The sequence below is a fragment of the Chanodichthys erythropterus genome, chromosome 19 (assembly GCF_024489055.1).
Source record: "Chanodichthys erythropterus isolate Z2021 chromosome 19, ASM2448905v1, whole genome shotgun sequence".
Taxonomy (NCBI): domain Eukaryota; kingdom Metazoa; phylum Chordata; class Actinopteri; order Cypriniformes; family Xenocyprididae; genus Chanodichthys; species Chanodichthys erythropterus.
Genome location: NC_090239.1, coordinates 23131611 through 23157687, shown reverse-complemented (window position 1 = coordinate 23157687; position 26077 = coordinate 23131611). Strand labels below are relative to the sequence as shown.

Here is a 26077-nt window from a genome sequence, read left to right as displayed (position 1 = left end):
GAGTCCTTCATAGAATTTATGAATTCAGCTTGATTGGGACACTTTTTGCCATTGAGATGAATGAGGAAAAGTGCCCCTGAATTCATGTCGCTTGATTTTAAGTTTGACATTACATTAAAAGTTTAAAGCATTCAAGATAAGGTCGTTGAGTTGTTATCTGGTATATCACTGAAATAATGTCTAATAACAACATTCAAAGGAGTCACAGCACAAGCTTTATTGTTTAAATGTGTATTTTGATTAAAGATCATTTTGAGGGAAGAATGTTGCATTAAATGCCCAGATTAAAAAAAGCATCTCATTCCTTAACAGATCTAAAAAATAAAAGCTTTTTAAGGTGAGACACTATAATCAAAACAGTTTTGAGGTCTTCCATTACATCTTCTTTCTACGCGTGGAAATTAAACATCCAAAATGCACATTTAAGTGTTTCTTTTCTTGCACTTTCTGTAGATTTCAATCTTTAAAGAAGTCCTCTTCAGCAGCTTCACACACATGTCTGTATTCTGAAGGTTTGATCATACATCATTCGCCTGATTTATTCAACATTTTACTCCTGAAACATGGTGAAAATGCAGTTTTTGACATCTTTTTACAGTGATAAAAAGAGAAAAATGTATGTTGACAAAATCAAACAAGGATCATGAATCTGGCTTTTTCCAGTGTTCAGATTTCTGTTCTGGAAATGAATGCAAATGAGTGCATATATAATTAGATACTATCTTATTTGCATATTTAAACATAACATTTACAGAAACTTGTGGTACAGAACACTTGTCTGTGTTTAATCACCTGTGGAAGTATATGGTGAGATCTATTATTTAAATCTTTACCCTATTCACCTGTAGTGCTTTGCTTTATTTATTTTAGCATGAGAAGATCCTCCCTGTCCAGGACACTCTTTCATTGACTTCTCTGTCTACTTCAGCTGCTCGGTCATGGCTCCGTCCTTCACGCCAGCGGCCACCACAGCGAAGAAGCAGCTGGGCAGCAGCGCGCGGATGTACAGGGCGATCCACGGGACGGGGTGGGCGAGCAGCACCTCTCGGTTCTGCCTGTTCACCGTTCTCACGATCTCATGGGCCAGACTGTCGGGACTCACGCCGTGAGTGTTCAGCATGCTGGAGATGTCTGAAACCAGATCAGTGCCTTATTATTTAATGTCTTCATGCCTAACAAAACATGTTCTAAAAACCTTTTGTTAATGTTCCCGTTAAGTTCCCTGAACGTTCAAAACATTTCTTTTACCTGGTTATATGAACATTCCATTTGATCATTCTTCAAACATTAATGGAAACGTTACTTTTGAATGTTCGCTGAACACTCTAATAATGCTGGGTTAAAAACAGCCCAAAATGGGTTGAAAATGGACAAACCCAGCGATGGAGTTGTTTTAACCCAGTGGTTGGGTAAATGTTTTATTTAACCCAACTATTGTTTAAAACATACTGTATGTCTGACTTAAAATGAACCCAAAATAGGTTGTAAATTAAAAATCAGACATAATTACTAGAGGCAACAATAATAATCAAAAGGTGAACATTTATTAATAAGCAATTTAATAAATGTGTATTGTTTAATTATTATTCAACATATTTTGGGTTAATTTTACGCAAGAAATACACTAATTTTAAACAATGCTAAACTAATTAAACATCCCAATCGCTGGATTAAAACAACCCAATCACTGGGTTAAAACAACCCAAAATCGTTGAGTTAAAACAACCCAATCGCTGAGTTAAAACAACCCAATCACTGGGTTAAAACAACCCAAAATCGTTGAGTTAAAAAAAAACCAATCGCTGGTTTAAAACAACCCAAAATCGTTGAGTTAAAACAACCCAATCGCTGGATTAAAACAACACAATCGCTGGGTTACAACAACCCAATCACTGGGTTAAAACAACCCAAAATCGTTGAGTTAAAACAACCCAATCGCTGGATTAAAACAACCCAATCGCTGGGTTAAAACAACCCAAAATCGTTGAGTTAAAACAACCCAATCACTGGGTTAAAACAACCCAAAATCGTTGAGTTAAAACAACCCAACCACTGGATTAAAACAAACCAACCCAAACAACCCAAAATCATTGAGTTAAAACAACCCAAAATCATTGAGTTAAAACAACCCAATCGCTGGGTTAAAATAACTCAATCGCTGGGTTAAAAGAACTCAAACGCTGGGTTAAAACAACCCAATCGCTGGATTAAAACAACCCAATCGCTGGGTTAAAACAACCCAACCGCTGGGTTAAAACAACCCAACCGCTGGGTTAAAACAACCCAATCGCTGGGTTAAAACAACCCAATCGCTGGATTAAAACAACCCAACCGCTGGGTTAAAACAACCCAACCGCTGGATTAAAACAACCCAACCGCTGGGTTAAAACAACCCAACCGCTGGATTAAAACAACCCAATCGCTGGGTTAAAACAACCCAATCGCTGGATTAAAACAACCCAATCGCTGGGTTAAAACAACCCAATCGCTGGGTTAAAACAACCCAATCGCTGGGTTAAAACAACCCAACCGCTGGATTAAAACAACCCAACCGCTGGGTTAAAACAACCCAATCGCTGGGTTAAAACAACCCAATCGCTGGGTTAAAACAACCCAATCGCTGGGCTTTTCCATTTTCAACCCAGCTTGGGTTGTTTTTAACCCAGTATTATTAGAGTGAACGTTCTGAAACAAGTCGTAACATTTAAAAAACGTTAGATGAACATCCAACTAAAACATTTCAGAAACAAAACGTTCCATGAATGATGCATAAATAATGTTTTGTGCTAAAGTTTTAAGAACATTATTAAAGTTTAAAAAAAAAAGATCTATTAACGGTACTGGAAAAAACATTCTTTTATAGATTAGATTAAAAAAGCATTTGTTATAGATTAGATTAGTTTTCCAGCCATTGCTCAAAACCTGCCCAAACTAAACATGACTTTTCTTCATGCTCAAATTGTCAAGTATTATTTTTACTGATTTAATTCACATTTTCTTATATATATATATATATATATATATATATATATATATATAAATTATTTATTTATTTATTTATTTTTTTATTTTATTTTTTTCCCTGCATACTGAAAATCATGAATCATTCTTCTAACTGCTTTGTAGTGCCTCTGCAGTATGATGCCGTATATTCTTGTCTACACAGGCAGCTCACCGTGTTTTTGGACCAGAGCGAAGGTGTGAAGCCAAACAGAAGGTGTGTGACTCAATTACTGTTCATTTTCAGTAAGGTGCGTACTGTGTGCGCCAGGAACCAGGTGTATCCAAGGGTGTAAGTCAGCATTTTTACTTTACAAAATGAACAACTAATTTTGGTTAATTGCACGTTTCTGCGGCTGCATGACAGTGAGTCAGTGCCTGACTGTTACTCACAGGCCCAGAGGGCGTTGGTGGGCGGGGCTTTGGAGGGCGTGGCCTCCTGTGCATCCGCATTAATGAAGGTGTGGCTGATGGTGCTGACGGAGATCCCATACTCCTCCACCTCCGCTCTCAGACAGTCAAAGAAGGCCTGCACCGCGTGTTTGGAGGCAGCATCTTCAACACACATTTGATAAGAAATTAAAATATTCTTTCATGGTGACACTACAGGAAAAACATTTGTCAGGGTCTCTTACAGCAGGTTCGGAACGGAAGAGCCAGTTTCCCTTGGATGCTGTTGACCAGCACAAACTGACCTGTCCGTCTAGTGATCATTAATGGCAGGACACCTGCAACAACAACAAGCAGCGCTTTAGTATTCCTCCTGCCAGCAGACGATCGGCACTGCTACAGCGCTCTACCTTTGGCCAGCGTGATGGGCCCGAAGTAGTTGACATCCATGACCGTTTTGTCCATCTCCAGGGAAAGGTTCTGCACCGGCGCTTTGACCTTCATGCTGCTGTTGCAAATCAGCACATCCACACAGCCGTAGCACTCGGCAATCTCTGTGATCGCGTCCGAGATGTTCTCCATATCGCTGAAGTCCAGCAGCACCAGCTTGGGTGTGAAAGTCTGAAACAGGAAGAAGTTTAGCAGGAAACCAGATGACACATTAAAGCCTGAAAATGAGCATATATATTTATACATATAAGAAACAAAACTTTTGATAACAAATTATATTTGAAAATATATTCAATTAGAAAAGTTAGGTTAAACTGTAATAATATTTTACAATATTATCATTTTTTTTTTTTTTATCAAATCAGAGACTTCAGAAGAGGCTTCTGTCAAAAACAGTAAAACAAATTTACCAACCCCAAACATTTTGTGCAGTAGTGTGTGTGTGTGTGTGTGTGTGTGTGTGTGTGTTATAATTTTTACATAATATATTTAATTAAACGCAAACACACACACATAATTAAAATATATTTCTGAATTATTTAAAAAAAATGTGTGTATATATATATATATAATTTTTATAACATGATATATTTAATTAAACGCAAACACACATATAATTAAAATATATTTAAGAATTATTTTAAATATATATATATATATATATATATACACATTTATTTTTATAATATAAGAAATAAAATATTAAAATATACTTTAAAATTAATTTAATTCATGTTTATATATAAAGTATGTGTATATAAAGTATGTAATATATTATATACTTATTTCAGGGAAACGATAACATATAAATAAAAAATTATTTAAAAATAAATATATATATATTATGTGTGTGTGTGTGTGTGTGTGTATATATATATATATATATATATATATATATATATATATAAATTAAATACTGAATATGAATTAAAATATATTTTAAAATTAAATTAATTCATAGTTATATATATATATATATATATATATATATATATATATATATATATATATATATATATATATATATATATATATATAACACATCTTTTTTATCTATGCATTTGCTGATTGAGCACTGTGCTATGTCCGAACTGTTTGCACTTTATTTTATACGTATTATCTTTTTATTCTTTTAATTCCTTTTCCTGTTTTTATTTCATTTTTAATGTATTTTATATCTTTTATGTATCACCTTGTTATTCTGACTTTTAATGCATTATTGCTATCTGGTTGAAAGAGCTGGGAGAATTAGGAAGAAATTGATTAGGTTAAAATTTGGTAAATTTGACAAACCATGGGGAAATTTAAGCTGTAGTGCATGGTTAAGATATCTCTGGATTACAGTCAGGACACTTTCCAAAGGGGAAATTTGAACTGCGTTCCATAGGTAAGATATCTCCGGAAGGGGCATTAGGGCTGTGTGGTGCAGTTTGAGGTGTCTTGGCTAAAGGGGAGATTGAAACTATATGTTTATCAGTTTGAAGTGCCTTAACAGGTAGCAGTCCTGTTGGATGAGGAAGATCCATTCTGATGAATAGATCCGTTTAGATCCAACTCTGATGGACGACAACAACAACAACAACAACAAACTCCCTGAGACTTCCTAGCTCTTCCATCCAGATAGCAAAATTATCTGTTTTTACTGTTATTTCTATTCCTTATGTTCTATTTTTATTATTCTTTTTTATGTAAAGCACTTTGAATTACCATTGTGTATGAAATTTGCTATACAAATAAAATTGCCTTGCCTTGCCTTGAATATATATATATATATATATATATATATATATATATATAATTATATATATATATATATAAAATTTTGTATATATTGTAAATATTTTAAACTTAATATATTTCAATAAACATTAAAGAAATAATATGTATATATTCACAATAACTAAAAATGAAAATATTGATATCTACTTGAGTGAAATAATTTTCTGCTGGGTTCTTTGATCATATTAGTAGTGCTTTTAGTCATTAATATCTTGTAACCATTAGCACTGTTGTGATGCAGCAGAGAGGATCAGCGTTTCTAGAGACTCGTGGACATTCAGCTGTCAGGAAATCCTGCCATTGTTCATGACAGAGGAAGAAACGCTGACAGAGAAACAGACACATTTGAACGATAAACACCCTGAAAGTGAAGAGACTATATGATGAGATCGAGTTCTGTGACTCCATACTCACTTTACTGGGGTCTGATCCGCTGCACAGAGAATCGTACAGAGATTCAAGCTTGTCCCAACTGGGCCCGCACAGAACCAGCCTCGCCCCGCCGTTGTGAAACAGTCTGGCACACTCTGAAACAGCAGAAACAGAGCAAGAGCCAATCAGAGGAGGACAACACTGGAGAATACAGAGATTGGGTCATTTATTTATAGTGCGTTTTTATTTTGGTCCAATCGCAAATTTAAACCTGTTTTGTTCAGCCGGTCTAAAAGCAAGAACACACTTTACTGACTGCAGAAATTACTGTGGGATTTATTAGTTTTTATCTTAAGTGAAAATTCTACTGTCATATTATAGCTAATTCAGCTTTTGTTTATGGTCGTAAAAAGTCAACGTCTTCTTTTTCTTCTTCCGCAGATTTGGCACACAGATAGAGGACAGTCTGAACATTAACCACAGCCATTTTGGAGTCTCTAACTCAGTCCCTCTAGCGCCACCAACTGTCCAAAGTTGCACTTATGTTTATGCTAATAACTTTTGAACTGTAAGGACTAGAAACAATTTCCGTCATGAAAATGTTTTCACCATTTTGAATCTTCCGAAAAACAAACTCATCCTTGACGGTTGATTGGCTCAGATCATCTTCAGACCATGCTGGCACAAAGTTATTAAAATCTTTTTAATAAACCAAAAAATTCTAAAATATCAAGCAAACTAATTTGCCGAAGAGCACGCCAAATTGGATTCGAGGCTCAGAACGCTATATCTCTGCGACGCTTTAGCGTATTGAGACGAATCTTGGTATCACAAGCATGACTTGAGACTACATGCTGCGTTTCAGCACATCGCCACCTACTGGTCTGGAGAAATGAAAATGGCTATTTTTGCCCAAAAACAATAAAACACAGTATCAGTTCAGCATACCGTGTTGAACGATACCCAATTTTCCGATATGAGCCATTTTGGGAGTCGGCCATTTTGGGAGTCAGCCATTTTGGGAGTCGGCCATTTTGGGAGTCAGACATTTTGATTTTGTTGTAAAATGCTGTAGTTTATGAATGCATTAACGTATATCATAATGAAACTCCTATGGGTCATCGGAACCATGCCCTGAAGGTGCTCAAAAAAATTGGAGCTAGCGCCACCTTGTGGTCAAAGATTATAATGAAATAAAAAAATTTTAATATAAAAAATGGCATATTAACACCAAACTTTGTATCATTGTCTCCTCACACTGACCACACATCATCAATTTGGAAACAGCGCCACCTATTGGTCAGAAGTGATAAGCAATTTAATCATAACACAAGTGATTGTATTGTGATTTTTCAGTCATTTTGAATAAAATAATCTAAAAATGTCTTTAATTACTCATTGTTGCAGTGCTTGGCCCCTTAATTACTGCTTACAGCTATATATATATTTTTCCTCTGAAATATTTCACTTTGGTTTTTAGTGACATCGTATTTTTCATTGTTAGTTCATGTTAACAAATGGAGTCTCATTGTAAAGTGTAGATGGCCAAAGATACAGAAAGAATGGAGGACGGGCAAAAATTGTAAAGAAAAACATGATAAAGGTGTTATCTGCTCGTTCCTTTCAGAGACGAATGCCTGTAAATGCTTTCTGATGAGCCAATCACAACACTGCCACAATCCCATCAGTCTCTCTCTGTTGTGAGAAAGCACACAGCTCACCTCTTATCAGTCCTGTGGCGCTCTCTGATAATCTTAAACTGCTTTCTTTCAGGCACATTGAAGACTAGTCTTTGCCCTCAGTACTGTATAGTTGCATAAACTTATCCACTGAGTCTTGAGAACTAGTTTGACCAACTAGCAGAGATAAGAGGAAATCAGTCTTTTCCAATACAAATTAAACCAATCTACCTTTTTATGTAACGGACTTTAAAAAGTTAGGATCAGTCTTGAAGAATTAAAAGAATACTATCACACTTCATAGAACACAAGCTTACTCTAACGCCACTATATGACCAAAAATGACAAATGCAACAATAAAAAGCATGATGAGATGTGACAAACAATGGTGTTTGGTGTCACTGATGTTATGATGTGCCTTGTGCATTTATGCAATTTGTGAAAAACACATTTTCTGTGAATAACTAAAGGTTTTGAATTATAGTGCACAAGTCACACAAGCAACTTTTTCATTGCTTTTTAGTGGTTATTTGCCATTTTTAAAGACTGACATTGTGTGCTCAATGCATGTTTTCATTGTATGCATTCTCCAAAAGATATTATAAAACATATATAACTCTCATATTGTCCACCATCAGAGATGTGACAACCTGAAGCTGAACACTGTGTGTTCAGAGTGGAAGAAGAAAAAAAAATGAGAATTTCATTTTTATCATGCACCATAATTCATTTTTATTAAACATCTTATTACAAGGTTTGACCATACACTCTAAAAATGCTGGGTTAAAAACAACCCAAGTTGGGTTGAAAATGGACAAACCCAGCAATTGGGTTGTTTTAACCCAGTGATTGGATTGCTTGATAATAAATGTTCACCTTTTGATTATTATTGTTGCCTCATGTGTCTGATTTTTAATTTCCAACATATTTTGGGTTCATTTTAAGCCAAACATATAGTCATTTTTAAACATTAGTTGGGTTAAATAAAACTACCCAGCACATTGAGCAAACATTTAACCCAACCGCTGGGTTTGTCCTGAAAAAAATAGTCACATTTGTGCTCCTCGTGGTAACAAATGGAAATGAATGGGAAGCGAATTTCATACTTTTGGTACTGCGCCCAAACATAATCTTAGTGAAAGATCATTTTTTTTGTGATATCAACCTCAATTTTGGAACACAACTTTTTTAGATTTATGACTTTCTCACTCTTTTAGAGTAAAATGTGTTTTGGAACATATATATTTAATAAAAAAATTGAAAAAAGAATGTTTTGTGCATTTTTCATAACTGTGAAATTCTATACCTTTTTAAGTTCTCTTTTTCACATCAGCAATAATCTGCCAAGCGTCTTCTTTAAGAAGAGACTAAACTGAAGCATTCAAGATTTATCACAGTTTGATATTTCATTTTCAGGCTCAGAAAGGTCAAGAAATGGATTATAACCAAGTGCATAAATATAATTTAGTACCACAAAATCCCCTAAAAATACAAAATATTAAATTAAAAAACATGATCAAACTAAAATATAGTACATCCATTTAATTGAAAAAATAAATAAATTTTTTGACCACCACGGAAACAGCACCAGAGGGTTACGATCTGTTTACTGGAGGATTCTCTTGGGAACCAGAAATGGTCTCTGTGAAAACACCCTTTTGAAGCCTTTAATTTCAGGTGTGTAGAAGCATCAGAACTAGAAAATGAGCAGAAGCCCAGTTTTATACTGGCTTTATTTAATTTAGTGGTGAAGAAGTCATTAATAGCCCATTAATGAAGCATTACCACTTCCCATTCCGGACACGGCGTCTGTGATCACCACCACCTTGTTCAGCACCATGGACTTGGACATGAAGCGCATGACCTCATTATAAACGTAGTAAACTCCAGCGAAAACCACAATCAGCAGGGGCAGCACCATTACAGATGGGACACCCATCTTCTGAAACACAAGAAGACTCAAATCATTAATTGACTGCATGACACTCAAAGTTCAATGCAAAGAGAGATATTTTCTTTTACAGAAATCACTTTAAGAACTACGACAAGCTTCTTCCTGGGTTAGTGACATCACAAACCCTAAATTTACATAAACCCCGCCCCCGGGAACACTCAACAAAGGGGGCGGGGCCATGTTGGTCTGCTTTATAGAAGAGGAAGAGTTGTTGTAGTAGAGTGTTGTTGACATGCCGTCATTTTAGGCCGGACTGCTTCACAAACGAGGGTCAATTCAACACAAAAGATGAACATGACGGCACATGCTAGTGGATGAGTTGAATCAACTCCACAGCAACTACATCAATTTATCCACTAACCATTCAGAAACGTCTAAAAGTTGTAACTTCTTCCTGAGTCTCTCCATCAGTGTCGACTCCGGTTTGAACAATGTAAGGCTGAACACTTTCATCATTTTGGCTGTGTGAGATTCTCCAGCTTTGTTGTTGTTGAGCTGTTAAAGCTCCGCCCTCTTCTGGAAAGCGGAGCTCATTTGCATTTAAAGGGACACACACACAAACGGCGTGTTTTTGCTCACACCCAAATAGAGACAAATTTGACAAGCTATAATAAATGATCTGTGGGGGATTTCATTCTTCACAATTCTAAATGTTGACCAAGTGCCTCTAATGCTTTTGTCATGAGAAATGATTGAATACAGTCATACAAAAATGTTAAATCATCAGAGCATTGACTGACTGATCATCTGTATACAGTAACATGTGTCACTATTTCCATAAATATGGCCGAGGACACGGTCTATAAATAGCTCTCTCCGCTGACACTGGACGCACAAGAAGCTCATATTTGGACATGCATAAAGAGAATAGATGTGATTTAACCAACAAACATTTTTTAATGCATTTTAAGAAAATGCATTTTTCCAAGTCCAGCTGAAGCAGCAGTGTCACAGACTGAACCGCTGATATATAGAGCCAAACACACCAAGCCACATGCAGACGAGCGTAATCTGTGTTATTTTCAGTGTACTTACAGTGTGCGTAAAGAGTTAATCCAGACTTCAGTGGAAATGTCTGTTGTTTAAGCAGATTGAAGCCCGTCGTCGTCCCTGTTCATTCAGACGCAGCCAGGGAAACTCGTCTGGATGATCACGGCTTTTAATAGCACATGGCCGACAGACCCACTGCTCATGAGAGGTGAGAATAGAACTGAAGGCATGTGGGGAGGCTTCAGCTGATCTCACACTGGACTGGGTTCTTTCTTTATTACATGCATAAAATTATATTTTTACACTTTATTTCAAAGTGTCTTTGTTATACATACATTTGAGTACTGAGTAACACTGATTTACTAGAGGGTTTCGTGTTAAAGTGTTATCTTTTTATTGATAATGCATATGTAAAATATTGTAAAATGCACCATAGATATATTATTTATGGTATTACATAAGCAGATGTTCATTTTGGGATACCTGTTTACAAGAGGACTGTCAAGTCAAACACATTTATCCAGCAAAATATATTCTTGAATAGTCTGAATAAAAACCAAACCAAAAAGAAATTCATGTTGATTGATTGATTTTCTCAGACTCTCTGGTTATGGAGTCACTCATACAATATAGATTCAAATACTCCATCAAAGATTATATTGCATTGAAATGACAGTATCTGCAAAGATGAAGCATTGCGGAAATGTTTTGGCATGACGTCTCTTAACATGTATATATTTTCTATTTAAAAAAATAACAGGAAAGCGTAGAGAAAGGTTTAAGTTTTTGATTTGCATAACTGACAACTGCATGATTATTTTTTTGTATTTTACTTCAGATCCCATTTTAATGTATATTCCTTTTTTGATGAATTTTACACTTTGATAAATCAAAATTATGACATACGACGACATAATTATGAAGCAAAAAGCTAAAATTAAGACATAAAAGGTGAAATTATGTCATGCAAATTTAAATTTATGATACAAAATGTCGAAATTATGACTTAAAAACTCAATTATGATATATAAGTCAAAATTATGTCATGCTAAGTCACATTTATGAGGTGAAAAGTGGAAATTGACTTAAAAAGTATGAAATATTATGAAAAGTCAAAAATGAGAAAAGTATGACCAGTCATTTATGACATGAAAGTCGAAATAATGACGTGCTAAGTGAAATTAATGAGATGACTTTAATTGACTTAAAAAGTCAAAATATGAGATAAAAAGTCATTTATAAGACAAGTCGAAATTCTGACTTAAAAAGTCAATTCTCACATCCGAAAGTTAAAATTAAGACATAAAAGTTGAAATTATGTCATGCAAATTTAAATTTATGATACAAAATGTCGAAATTATGGCATGCTAAGACAAATTTATGAAATGAAAAGTTGAAATTAACTTAAAATGTAAATTATGACAAAAATGAGATAAAAAGTGACAATTATCACATCTGAAAGTCGAAATTATGACAGAAGTCAAAATTATGACATGCTAAGTCTAATTTACAAGACAAAAAGTCGAAATTATGACTTAAAAAGTTAATTATGAGAAAAGTTGGAATTATGGCATGCTAAGAAAATTTATGAGATGAAAAGTTGAAATTAACTTTGTCAATTATGACATAAAAGTAAAAAATGAGATAAAAAGTAATTTGAGACAAAAAGTCAAATTTATTACATAAAAAGTAAAAATTATAACTTAAAAAGTCATAATTATGACAATAAATATGAAATTATGACTTGCAAAGCCATATTTATTATGACATGAGAAATGAAATTATGACAAAAAGTCAATTATGACATAAGTCATAATTATGAGACAGTCGAAATTATGACAAAAACAAAAAATTATGACAGTCATAATTATGAGACAAAAAGTAGACATTATAACTTTTAAGTCATATTTATGACATGAAAAATTTAATTATGACAAAAAGTTCAAATTATGACATACTAAGTCATAATTATGACATAAAAAGTAAACAAATATGACTTAAAAGTCATAATTATGGCAAAAAGTAGAAATTATGGCATGCAAAGTCATTATTATGAGATGAAAAGTCGAAATTATGGCATATTACATCATTATAATGACATTTAAAGTCATATTTTCATTTTTTTATTCAAATAATTAATAATCCTCATAATTTAGCATGTTATAATTCCGGTTTTTGAGGGAATGTCCTGCACGCTCAGGAGTGACCACAGGGTGGATATCTCCGCTTCGGGACAGTCCTGCTCTCGCGCTCCGAACTCTCGCGAGACGAAAATGAAATTCCAGCAGCAAATCTGCGAGCTCGCGACCTCCCTCCATTGGGAAAGCTCGAGCTGAAGTGAAGGGAGAGAAAACAGACCCTGGCTAACCCTGGAAAACCTTTTAAACGATGCGTTTGTCGCAGCTCATGGAGACGTAGCGCTCGAGAGAAGAAGACATGCCCGGTACCGGCGGAGGCTCGCGGAACAGAGCGATTCTGAAGCGCCGCTAGATGAGCTAACTGACGCTAACTAAACTTCGAGCCTGAGAGAGAATTTGCCTTTGGGATCAAACACCAGGATATACCTCCAGTTTTTCCGTTTTTTCCATCTCCTCCTAGAAGCTCCAGCTCAATTTGTCGGGAGGAACACGTGAAATAATCGCTTTGTTTACCGCTTGCACAATTCCAGCATTGATTCGCGCAGAAATGAGATTAGAGAGTCGCTTTGTGAGGCAGGCCATGAACTCAACCACATCATTAACTGGAGATCTGCTTATATAAACCTCTCACATTCTGCTGCTGGAGAAAATAGAAGATCTCGAGACGTAAAGCTGCTGTTCCCGATCATGTTTTGCATGTCAAGAATCGGATGAAAGAGCATCGGGATTACTTCTGTCTTCTGTCTTCTGTTCATTGCTGGGATTTTTAAAAACACGCACACATAGAGGAATAAGATGTCTAGTGCGAAAGAAAACACGTGTAGGAAATTTCAAGCGAACATTTTCAACAAAAGCAAATGTCAGAACTGCTTCAAGCCTCGAGAGCTGCATCTGCTGACGGACCAGGATCTGAATCAGGTGTGAACGCGCGCTGCAGGCACTCGCTTCACTTCGAATTCGTTCTGTAACTATGGAAGCGCATAGTAGACAATAAATCACAATTATGGCATGCTAAATCATTATTATGAGATGAAATGTCGAAGTGATTACATACTAAATCGAAAATCACATGAAATGTTGACTTTCGACTTTTAATTCATAATTTTGATTTTATTCTCACAATTGTGACTTAATCGTAATCGTGATTTAGTAAGTCATAAATTCGACTTTTATCTCATTTTGATTTTATTTTTATAACTATGACGTAATTGACATACTAAATTATTATTATGATATGAAAAGTCGAAATGATTACATACTAAATCGAAATTCACATAAATGACTTTTGAGTTTTGATTTTATTCTCATAACCATGTCAATTTATTTATATACTTGGTCATAATTCTGAGATGAAAAGTCGAAATGGTTTCATACTAAATCAAAAATCACATAAAGGGTTGACTTTGACTCATAATTTTAATTTTAATTCATTATTTTGATTTTATTCTCTATACTGTGACTTTATCCTAATTGTGATTTAGTAAGTCAGAAATACTACTTTTATCTCATAATTTATTTTTATAACTATGACATAATCCTAATTCTGATATGCTAAGTCGTAATTATGAGATGGAAAAAGTCAAAATGATTACATACTAAATCGAAATTCACATAAAAGGCTGAAAATATGACTTTCGACTTTTAATTCATAATTTTGTTTTTATTCTCATAACTATGACTTAATTCTAATCCTGATTTAGTAAATCATTAATCGACTTTTATCTCATAATTTTGATTCTATTCTTTTAACTATGATGTAGTCCTAATTATAACATGCTAATGAAAAGTCGAAATGGTTTCATACTAAATCAATAATCACATAAAAGGCTGAAAATTGGTTTTATTCTCATAACAATGACGTAATTGACAAACTTTTAATTCATAATTTAGATTTTATTCTCATAACTGATTTAATTCTAATCGTGATTTGTCATAAATTCAACTTTTATATAATAATTTTGATTTTATTCTCATAATAACTATGATTTTAATCCTAATCGTGATTTAGTAAATCATAAATTTGACTTTTATTTCATAATTTTGATTTTATTCTTTTAACTTTGTAATCCTAATTATGACATGCTAATGAAAAGTTGAAATGGTTTCATACTAAATCAAAAATCACATGAAAGGTTGACTGACTTTTGACTTTATTCATAGTTTCGATTTTATTCTCATAACTTTGACTTAATCCTAATTATAACATACTAAATCATTATTATGAGATGAAAAGTCAAAATGATTACATACTAAATCGAAATTCGCATAAAAGGCTGAAAATATGACTTTGACTTTTAATTCATAATTTTTGTTTTTATTATCATAACTATGACTTAATTCTAATCGCGATTTAGTAAGTCATTAATCGACTTTTATCTCATAATTTTTGGTTCTATTCTTTTAACTATGATGTAATCCTAATTATGATCGAAATAAATCGAAATGGTTTCATACTAAATCAGTTCACATAAAAGGCTGAAAATTGGTTTTATTCTCATAACAATGACGTAATAATATTAACATATTAACATATAACATATAATAGTAACATATTAAATCATTATTATGAGATGAAAAGTTGAAATGATTACATACCAAATCGAAATTGACAAACTTTTAATTCATAATTTCGATTTTATTCTCATAATAACTTTATCTCATAATTTTGATTCTATTCTTTTAACTATGATGTAATCCTAATTATGACATGCGAATGAAAAGTCGAAATGGTTTCAGACCATTTACATAAAAGTCTGAAAATATGACTTTCAGCTTTTATCACATAATTTTGTTTTTATTCTCGTAACTTTGATGTATTCCTAATTTATGATGTACTAAGTCATAATTATGAGATAAAGTTGAAATGTTACTAAATTGAAATTCTTTTCATAATTTTAATTTTATTCTCATAAGTATGACAAGTCAAAATCATGACACTTTAGACTTTATTTCATAATTTTGACTTTTTATATCATAATTAAGATGTTTATCTGTTTCTCAAGAGGCAGAAACAGGGTTCCATACAAAAGTGAAATGGTTCATTCTGAAAAATGCAGTTTGTTCTGCAGTGACCATGTTTGCCATTGATTTTCTTTAGCGGACAGCACTTTATTGATCAGTTTGCAGTGACCACTAATCAGCCTTTTGCAAAATCAACAACCCGTTTTGTTTAGAAATGGTTAGCCCTGATAACATTAACTAGTGTCATGATAGGGATTGCGACAAGGCCTTTACTGTGAAGGAAAATGCATTATTGATCTAATATATTTATTCTGTATGTGTTTTCTGTTGTGGTAAACGGTTGGATCGGCCAATCAGGAGGTCAAAACCACACGTTCCGTTCTCGCGATAATCCCTATTACTGCGTGTTTTCTGTTCTGTTATGTCAGGGACTGTATCTTCTAGTGAAAGGGTGGCATTTGTTGAATAAAGTAAAGGTTTAAATGAAAATGTGTATATGTAGTAACTGTTAAAAGCAGCTGTGCTGTATTGCATATATAACAAGCATGCATTTCATGGATCAAGGTTGAATAATTGTTTCCATTTGGCAAATTGAGTTTCAGCGTGTTCATACAGATTTTGACCATTAACCGTTTTAGATCCATTTAGAGTTAAATGACCTTTCAGTGTTGAAACAACAGCTGGTTACTGTAATTGCTCAATGCACATTGTATTTCCGTATAACTATATTCACAATATAGCTTCATAAACTCACACTTTGGTCATTGTCCATTAACTTTGTTTGCTAAAACCTTTCTGTTGAATATTCTTAAGATGTAAGAATGCATTATTTTCTGCTTTAGAGGAAACTTTTAATGAAGTCAAGGATTACAGGTACTTTATGACTTTGCTGTTGGGAAATAATTGGCCATCTCCACATGTTCTTGGAGATTGGAGTTCATTTCTTACCAATGCAGTGCGTTTTCCTCCCTCTAATTATCTTATTCAATGAAAGTTTTGGTTGATTGCATGAAAAAACTGTGACCATATTGCAATTTTTAGCTCTTGAGAGAGAATGATGAGAGGAAAAGTTTCAGACCATAAGGGCCTGTTGTGTTTTTTTTGTATTTTTTTTAATTGATCCCATACTCATACGACCCGCCGAGCGAAGTCAGCATCCTCCAGCATGTGTGCGTTGTGGTTTGAGTGAGATTACCAGCAGTTAACCCGTTCTGTGCCAGATTCATGAGTCATTGTTATGGATTACATCACTCACTAATCCCGCTAAAATCACCCAGTGGTCATTACAACCTCAAATCCTTTAGAGATCTGGTATTGTTGTGTAACGATCTTCCTCAGTGTTTCAGATTATTATGTTTTTATTTTTGTTTTGACACCAGTATGTTCAGATTAGACAGGTTAAACCAAGTACATTCTCCATTTTCTTTATATCAAAAGGAAGCAAACTCAATCAGAACTTCAAAAAGTTCATAAAGAGATTGTAAAATAAATGCATGTTTAATCCAAGTGATACAATCACTTAATATGATGAACAGATTTATTTTAGGCTTTTATTCATATAAAACAAATTGCTTGACATGCGAGAACCAGTGAGGTTGGATTAAAATGAAGCATTTGTCAGGTGTGCCATTTGTTCCTAGATTAAACCTAATATTCCCACATCATCTTTTTAATTACCTGGCAAAGCAGAATATTCCATTCTCAATTGTCTGCATGCATTTTGCCAAGAATGATTTTGAACTGTTAAACTAGTTATTCACTAAAAAGACTATCTTCACCATCATTTTTCAAAATTGAGAGAGTGCCACTTAATTTCATTTTAAAGGGTTAGTTCACCCAAAAATGAGAATTCTGTCATTAATTCCTCTCCTTCATGTCGTTCCACACCCGTAAGACCTTCGTTCACAAACACAAATTAAGATATTTTTGTTGAAATCCGAGACTCGTCCATAGACAGCAATATAATCAACACTTTCAAGGTCCAGAAAGGCACTAAAGACATCATCATGTGACTGCAGTGGATCAGACTTAATGTTATGAAGAGACGAGAATACTTTTTGTGCATGAAAACAAAACAAAAATAACCACTTTATTCAACAATCTCTTCTCTTCTGTCATTATCTTACGCAGGTGACGCAGTGAAGGCCTCCGTGTTTACGTCCGAACGCCGGCTCAGTATTGGCCAAAGCTGGTCACGTGATCAGCACAACGCATGTTTGTGAAGCCGGCCAATAATGAGTCGCCGTTCTGACGATAAACCTGGAAGCGCTGGACGTAAACATCGTATGAGAATGACACAGATTGTTGAATAAAGTGGTTATTTTTGTTTTGTTTTTGCACACAAAAAGTATTCCCTTCTCTTCATAACATTAAGGTTGAACCACTGTAGTCACATGACGATGTCTTTAGTACCTTTCTGGACCTTGAAAGTGTTGATTATATTGCTGTCTATGGACGAGTCTCGGATTTCATAAAAAATATCTTAATTTGAAAGGTCTTATGGGTTTGGAACGACATGAGGGTGAGGAATTAATGACAGAATTCATTTTTGGGTGAACTAACCCTTTTAAGAGCTAAAGGTTGACCATTTTGGATCTATAATGTATATGCAAAACATATATATGTCCACAAGTTGGTTACCTTATCTGTTCCTCTATATAACTCAGAGGAAGTGGAATGTTACAGTACGCGTTGATGTTTGAGCCAAACGGTTCCTTTGAGGAAATGTTGGCAGCACACAGTCATTGACTTACCCAGGGGGTAAAAGGCTTTCAAAATACTGTAATTTTCACAGACTTGTTTCTAAAAGCATGCTCTTGACTTCTCTCTAGCGAGTTCTGTGGAATTGACTCCATTCATGCCGACTGGATCTGTATTCCCTTAATCTCAACGCTACGGGAGCTTCCTCTATCGTATTCTCCCATAGCATGGTAGTGACTCTTGTCAATCACAAATATTGCATTATATTATAGTATGTATATCATCTATAGTATTTTAGCATGTTGTATTAAACCGTAATGCTTTAGTGATGAGTTCCAGAAGCTTTAAATAACTAAAGGTGGATCTTATCAATATTGCTTTGTCCTATTGTGTAACACTTCCTCAAGATTTAATTTTCATACAATTTCCATACACTGCGCTGCACCTGAAGTCGTGTCGGCCAGTGAGGCTAAACGAGAAAGCAATCGTCCATTAAGAGAGTTGAGCTTCAGAAGCTCGATGCAGAAATTGAAACGCCTACATTTTGTCTTGCTTTTGCACTTGTCTTTTACTTCAATATCCAGCCCACATGTTAAAAATGGAAAGTTGCATCAAGCATCCCAGTGCGATTCTCATGCAGTGACACGGAGCGGGAGGGACAGGGCTTGTGAAAGGAAGTGCGTGTTGGGAAAGTGGAGCAGAGTTTCCCAAAGGTCGCTCCCACTTCTGAAGCTGCGGTTCGGCCCGGGGTGGGTGTTGGGTATGTTTAGGTGGGGGGTGGAAGTTCAGGGCGAGTGCGTCCAGGACTGTGGGGGAGGCAGGGATAAAGTGGACCGCTGGGAGCCGGCCGACCCTCCGGCTTCAGCCTGGGAGGAAATTGGAAGTTAAACGTGATGTAGCCGGTCGGGCCGTTGGGTTAGGCGTGAAGCTGGAGAGAGGAAGTGGCCCTTCAATGTGTGGAGGAAAACGCAGGGGTGTGCCGCTGCTCTCTTGCCTCCGTGGATGGAGTCACAGCTGTGTTTTGTTTTGCTTCCAATCCCCCACCTCTTCCAAAGAGGAAAGAGGCTAAATTTGGTCCCCAGGTATCCTCTGTGGTTTTAAAGATGTATTTATGGGTCATGATCGACCGATCTGGATGTTTTGATTGCAGATGTCTTACAGAGCTGGGTGGCCGATATATAAATGTGATCTCGCACAATTTAATTAAAAGATAGTAAATAACACATGCATAACAATTGCTGCAATAAAATATATTTATCTTACATATTTACTAAATTAGAAGAAAGTAATTGGAAAATATATTAATATGTAAATTTTTTTTAAAGTATTTTGTACTGTGATGAACACGATGGCGAATACAAAAATCTGAATGGTTGTTTAAAACATTGCAGCTGCTTTGTTTACAGGAGTTACCGGGGTAACCGCTGTATTTCTGCTGTTGCATCAGCGCCATTATCTGTCAGAGTGAAATTGCAAAAAGTATTTTTGAACTAAATCTGTAAAATAAACATACTTTAGATAGAAACGTGATTCTGAAACCCTATTGTATTTTTTTTTTTTCACAAATAAAGAACAGTTAAAAACATGAATAAAATGTTTAATAATGAAAAAAAAAAGCCAAATATCGACCTTGGCAAGATTTTGGACGACCGTTATTTAAAGTATCCCAATATGCTTTTTCAAATATTCCCTTTCATGCAGATTATATAATAGCTGTTTGTGAATGTAAAAGGTCTGTAAAGTTTAAAAGATCAAAGTGCATGACAAAAAAAGTTGTCTCCTAAAAGAAAGAATTGATTCCGAACTGTTGAAATGTGTCGTCAGCAATTCCAGTCTAACTTCCTGTTTCAAACATACAAAAATGTAACACATTTGCGTAATGCCAGCCCATTGGCTGCCCGTTAACAAAGTCTATGTTGCCTGCTTTCAAACACTGTAGTTGTATCTGAGACTGAAAGAGTTTGGTTCATGTTGAGAAGATGCTGTTTTCAGTGTTGCAAATCCACTTTGATTTTGCCCATGTCTACTGGCTGACATCTCTGACATGTGCATCGAATTTCATGCAATTTGAAGCATGTGAAGTGTCTCAAAAGCATCCAAAATGAATATTAAAGTTGCCATGGAAACAGTGTTTAAGATATCAAGAATCTTTTCACAGGTCTACATGTCTTGATGTTATTCTGATGAAGTTTGAAGCAAAATCGGTTAAAAATAAGAGGGTGATCTCAAAGCATTTTGAAAGTGACACGTCCTGCTGCCAGTTGGTGGTGCTATAACTTTGGATTTATTGGCCAATATATCTGTTATCGGCTTTCAAATGTAAAGTACTATCGGTTATCAGTACGGGCCAAAAAATTCATATCGGTGCTTCCCTAGCTGAAATTGTTACAGAAAAAACGATGCCATAGCTACTGTTTGAATCACTGTATCAAGCGCTGAGAAAACCTACGAAGTTGAAATTCACATATGATAATCGGCATTTTGTTTCCAACACGCACTGCACTGTCTGACCAATCAGAGCACAGCAGGCTCTTGGAAAGGAGGGGTTTAAGCGAACCATTTGTTGAACACTGTGAAAAATGCTGTGTATATTATGATAAAATTAAAGTATTTGACCTTGGATGCCTATTGTAGGAGACTGCAAAACACATTAGGAGCCTTTAAAATAGCATAATAGGGGCACTTCAGCAGTACTTGATAACCTTACAAAATCAAGGTCCTTATTTTGGATGTGAAGGTAAAGAATATTCAAGTCAGATATTTCAGGTCATGGCATTGCATTCAGTGAGAAGACATGATCTTACATCTGTTTGAATAAGATGAGCTGATGGCAGGTGAGACGCTGCTTAATAACACTGTGTTTTTAACCTTTGAGGCAAAACATCTGCTCTATAGAGAAGCTATATTAACTTGCCTAGTCCTGCTCAACTGCGTCTAAGCTTGCACCCGTGGGTCATGTTCTGAAAGTGGTTTTGCTAGGTGTTAAAATTGATTGAAATCTCCATTTTTTTTTTTTTTTTTTTTTCCAGAAAAATTATAGCATTATCACAATCAAACCTCAGAATTTTCCTTTGACTCCAACATGAACAATTATTGATTGAATATTTAATAATATGTTTTGATTTTGTTGCAGGCCAAGCCGATCTATGGCGGATGGCTGTGTTTGGCTCCAGAGGGGACGGACTTTGACAATCCCATGCAGAGATCCCGGGTAAAAGACGTGACGTTATTTTTTGGCATCTGTTAGGATCTTGACATTCACTGTACACAGATAAAACTTGTTTGGTGTGTAACACAGGTGATCAGGTGTGTGGGATACTATATTAACTTTAGCCTAAGATTTACTTCTGTGGCTTAAAATCTCAAAACTCAACTAAATTTGTGTTATGGCACTTTAATTTGTCCAAAGAACTCAGTCTGCATTTGAACATACACCTAACAAACCATTGGCCGGTTTCACAGACAAGGCTTAAAGGCCTAAAATTCATGTTAGAGCTGTTTTAACTGAAAGTAACTTGCACTGAGATATCTTAAAATATTAAAAAGCTATCTAAATGTCCTACCTAAAAGCCTAATCCTGGCTTAATCTAAGTCTTGTCTGTGAAACCGGGCCTATAAGTCTTAAATAATAAGTCTACCTTGGACACATTCATATAAAAAAGAAACAAATTTACACAGTAAAATACCGTTTTCCATTGAAACAGCAATATACCGTAAAACAATGCATTCTGAGTAATAATAATAATCGTTTTCGAGAAAGTTGCCTATAGGCTACTTTCTTGAAAATGACGAATATTACCCAGAATGCATTGTTTTTACAGTATATTCTGTATATTACAGTGCATTCTGGGTAATATTATTTGTTGTTTTTTGAGAAAGTAGCCTATAGGTCTTTTTTCTTAAAATATTACCCAGAATGCATTGTTTTATGGTATGTTTCAATGGAAAACTGTATTTTACTGTATAATTTTTTCATTTTTAGACATTTAATGACTTTAATGACGAACAATAAACTGATTTTTAAAGGCACTGCTATTCATTGCTTTACACATGCCACAATAATGTAAAATCTTTGAATTGCTTTAAAAGGGGACTTATTATGCTACTTTTTACAAGATGTAAAGTAAGTCTTGTGCAATCCCCAGACTGTGTGTAAAGTTTCAGCTCATAAAACCCGCAGATTATTATAAAGCATGTTAAAATTGCCACTTTTTGTGGGTGAGCAAAAACATGCAGTCCCTTTAAATGCAAATGAGCTGCTGCTCCTCACCCCCTTTCAAGAAGAAGACGGAGCTTCAAGAGCTCATGCAACAACAAAACAGGACAATCTCACGCACTGAAAATGTCAGTGATGTTCAGCCTTATATGTTCGAATCAGAGTCGAACACTGATGCTTACATGAAGATAGAACAGGTAAAGTTTCGTTTACACATTTGAGTGACATTTAATGATATTTCTTTTCCACACAGAAATGGCAGCGGCGATTCTTCGTCCTGTATGAACACGGCTGCTTGCGCTTCGCACTGGATGAATCGGTAAGCTGTCTGTTGTTTTGATCCCACAATTGCACATCAGCGGTCTGTGAATCTAATTGCTTAGCTGAGAGATTAGATCCATGTTCTTCAAACAAACCAAAGTGGAATCCTGTCCAATAAAATAACAATATAACCGTCCCTGAGCTAAAGTAATCTGCAGAATAGTTCGAGCTCCGAGATGAGAATGACCGAGGGAGTCCGTCGGATGCGATGTGAACTAACTGAACATGGTCCTGTGGTTAATGAGAGCCCGACTCGGCCTGTTTGTTTCACAGGAATGTGACATGGGTGACCAAATTAGCTGCCTGATCTGCCCGGAGATTACAGTGTTTGTGTGTAAACAGTGAGGCCCGCACACAGGCTCAGTGCTACCGAGAGCCACCGCGTCCCTCCAGACCCTTGACTCCCGTCGCTTGCGCTTCTTCGCTAGGTTGCTTACTACAGGAATGCCCATTAGACAAGGGCAATTCATCATTCTGCTGTGCAACACGAGGCAAAAGGCGATTTGCCTGGCTGGAGTCACATCATTGTGCGAGATGGCTGAGGGAGGACTTGTTTTTATTTCCAGTGAGTGGTGAGGACAATCAAAACTAGTTCAGGGTACTACAGAGTTTCCTGCCATTGTTTAGCTTTGAAAATGCTGTCAGCCCTCTTGTCTTTATAGTCTTTTCATCTGTGCGGGGAGTTTCAGGAAATGCTGTTAAATTAGGTCAAGAGAATGGACACTTTAGAGCAGCAATGTTTTATTTGTGCAACAAAAATAATGTTTTTGAGGATTCCAGAAACTTTATAGTATTGAAATCTCTAGTAAAGGTTGTTGCGTTACAGCTGTGAATTGAACTTATAAGAGGCGAAATGGATTTTCATGAATGTCGGTGTCAACATTTTAAAATCCTGACGATGCTTGTTTTTCTACAGTACCGAACATTTATGCACCAATCAGTAATCATTAATTCAGTCATTATTACTCTCCCTCATGTTGTTCCACACCCGTAAGACCTCGTTCATCTTCAGAACACAAATTAAGGTATTTTTGATGAAATCCGAGACTCGTCCATAGACGGCAATATAATCAACACTTTCAAGGTCCAGAAAGGTACTAAAGACATCGTCATGTGACAGCAGTGGTTCAACCTGTTCATAGAGCGGTTAATCAGGTGCGCCATCATGTGGTCGGATCATTTTCTTCTCTTAAAGGGGTGGTTAAATGCGATTTCACTTTTTTGGGTCTAATTCGGGCTCAATTTGATACAGCAATATAGACGCCATTATTTACATTTTGACTGAAGCAACGGTTGGTAAGGGGCTTGGCGTTTCCGCCGCTTCAGCGAATCACGATACACTGGGCCAGCTACCAACCTGCTAACAAATCTGATCACATTGCGTGTTTCGGAGGGAGTGGCTTCATAGAAGCAGGAAGTCAAACGAGCCGTTCATATGACAGTGGAAACAAAGGTGTAGAATAAAGGTAAAATATATGAAACATAGTGTTATCAAAAAAACGAAGCATTAAGACATGTTAAACTGCGCCCCAAAAACACAATCAAGCCTAGAAAAAAAACACTTTGCTGTATTGTCAACATGTCTAATTGTAACATTTGCTAACATATTTATTCAAAAACACAATTTCCCAATTTAAAAATAATAAAATTGAGGCAATACATTAAATTCGAATTAATCGGAAAAATCGGAAGAATCGTCCAGTCCTACAACTTCTATTCCTTTTCATTCAAATTATGATTACGGGGCAGATTATCGATTAATAAAGACTTATTTTCATGTGGCTCTTTGCTTGTATGTTATGAGCTCAAAACACTTTTACCATAGTGTATGATTTGTAAACTATGTGATGCAAACCTCAGAATGTGTTAATCTCCTCGACACGTGTGTCTGTAAACTTGCTCACCTGATACAGCATTGCTCTTGTGATGTGAAGCGCTCTGGTACGAGTCCCAATAAAAGACTTGCAGAAGCAGCTGAAAAGACATGGTTGTTTTTTATCTCATAGATATAAACAGAGCATTAACCTTTTAGTGCATTTCATTTCTGTACTGCTGCGATACGTACAACAACAAATGTTGCCAGATCGATTATTTTATCATTTGACTTGCATGTTTTGCAAGACTTTTAATGTAATATAATTTTGTAGAAATGTCGCCACAGGCATGTTTTCCCAATGAGCCTGAGTTGATTCTTTTTTGGCCAGTTTTTATTTAACTGCGTGTTATATATAATGTGAACATAGGAAACGCTCAAACGTGCCCTTCTCACTCCAGATGAATGGCAGACACTGATGTAATCATGTCCAAGTATGGTTGAAGTTGTTTTAAAACACATGAACTCTCTAATCCCATAACTTGTCGGTTACATTAAGAGAGTCTGCCGGTAAGTAGCCATTCATCTAGCTTCACTGGTGGCTCTTATAAACATGATGTGCGTTCAGCTACAGTCTTGAAGCAAAGTATTTTAATTGTCCGACTGAGATGTTCTGAACGTGGAGTCTGCGCTCAGGATTGCATTTCCCCCAGTATGCCCTTATTAGGAGAAACCACTGAGGACTGTGGGTGACGGCGCTAAACTCTGAGAGCGTTATCCCCCTAAAACCACATCGAAATGTTAAATATGCTTTGAGGGCCCTGCCACTACACCTATTTCTACAGCAGGACACTGGGTTTAAACTTAGGACGACTAAATCAGAGTGGGTTGTGTTTTCTGTGTTTCGTAAAGCAGATTTTATGTTATGCGTCAATCACCCAACATTGTTCACCCAGTGTCATGAAGAGCAGGAGAAACAGAGTTCGCTCTAGGGGCTGCTGATTGCCAGGTGTTTTATGAAATGGTGCTGTTTTATAGCCCTCAGGTATTCCTGAAATGGAAGATTTACATTGGTGTTTTTTTTCCTGCACGTCTGGGCACATATACTGTGAAATAAGAAGATGGAATAGCTTTGATATTTAAACACTTACGTGGTGTTGTTGTGACCCAAAACATTGTCACTCTTAAGAACTTGTCCATCTGGCTGTTTTTGTGTTTTGATTCACCCTCATCAACACACTGGAAACTGTTGAGCTTTTGCATCATGGGCTGTTATGTTGGCATACGTGCCTGTTTTCTATATATATAAACAAA

General features: G+C 35.7%; 2 protein-coding genes across 9 annotated transcripts in view; one reads left to right on the top strand and one right to left on the bottom strand.

The window, feature by feature from the left end:
• Window positions 1–207: 207 nt before the first annotated feature.
• On the bottom strand, window positions 208–24876 carry dhrs7cb (dehydrogenase/reductase (SDR family) member 7Cb). 4 transcript variants are annotated; one of them, XR_010892778.1, is made up of 8 exons: window positions 24855–24876; window positions 9456–9609; window positions 6034–6146; window positions 3801–4011; window positions 3636–3728; window positions 3394–3555; window positions 843–1131; window positions 208–679 (listed from the first exon to the last, which is right to left on the bottom strand). XR_010892778.1 is itself a non-coding variant. In XM_067370169.1 (7 exons), exons 1-7 carry the CDS (start codon window positions 24864–24866, stop codon window positions 920–922), a joined length of 957 nt encoding a protein of 318 aa, XP_067226270.1. In that variant the 5' UTR covers window positions 24867–24875; the 3' UTR covers window positions 208–919. The 4 variants fall into 4 exon arrangements, 3 of the variants coding, with proteins under 3 accessions (XP_067226270.1, XP_067226272.1, XP_067226271.1); XM_067370169.1 differs by having other exon boundaries at window positions 208–1131; window positions 24855–24875; XM_067370171.1 differs by lacking the exon at window positions 24855–24876 and adding an exon at window positions 10660–10845 and having other exon boundaries at window positions 208–1131.
• The window catches only part of mprip (myosin phosphatase Rho interacting protein), a 63019-nt gene continuing 49831 nt past the window's right edge, over window positions 12890–26077 (top strand). For 3 of the 5 annotated variants that reach the window (XM_067370164.1, XM_067370165.1, XM_067370166.1), the window contains exons 1-3: window positions 12890–13670; window positions 21547–21624; window positions 22883–22948. In XM_067370164.1, the coding sequence (XP_067226265.1) occupies window positions 13548–13670; window positions 21547–21624; window positions 22883–22948 (267 nt within the window). In that variant the 5' untranslated portion in view covers window positions 12890–13547. The remainder of the gene's footprint in view (window positions 13671–21546; window positions 21625–22882; window positions 22949–26077) is intronic. The other 2 variants (XM_067370167.1, XM_067370168.1) reach the window with 2 other exon arrangements.

Coding starts and splice junctions, on each gene's coding strand:
- dhrs7cb (XM_067370169.1), bottom strand. Junction 6,147..9,455: donor CGTGTCCGGAATGGGAAGTG/GTAATGCTTCAT, acceptor CTGCTGTTTCAG/AGTGTGCCAGACTGTTTCAC. Junction 1,132..3,393: donor CACCAACGCCCTCTGGGCCT/GTGAGTAACAGT, acceptor ATCTGGTTTCAG/ACATCTCCAGCATGCTGAAC.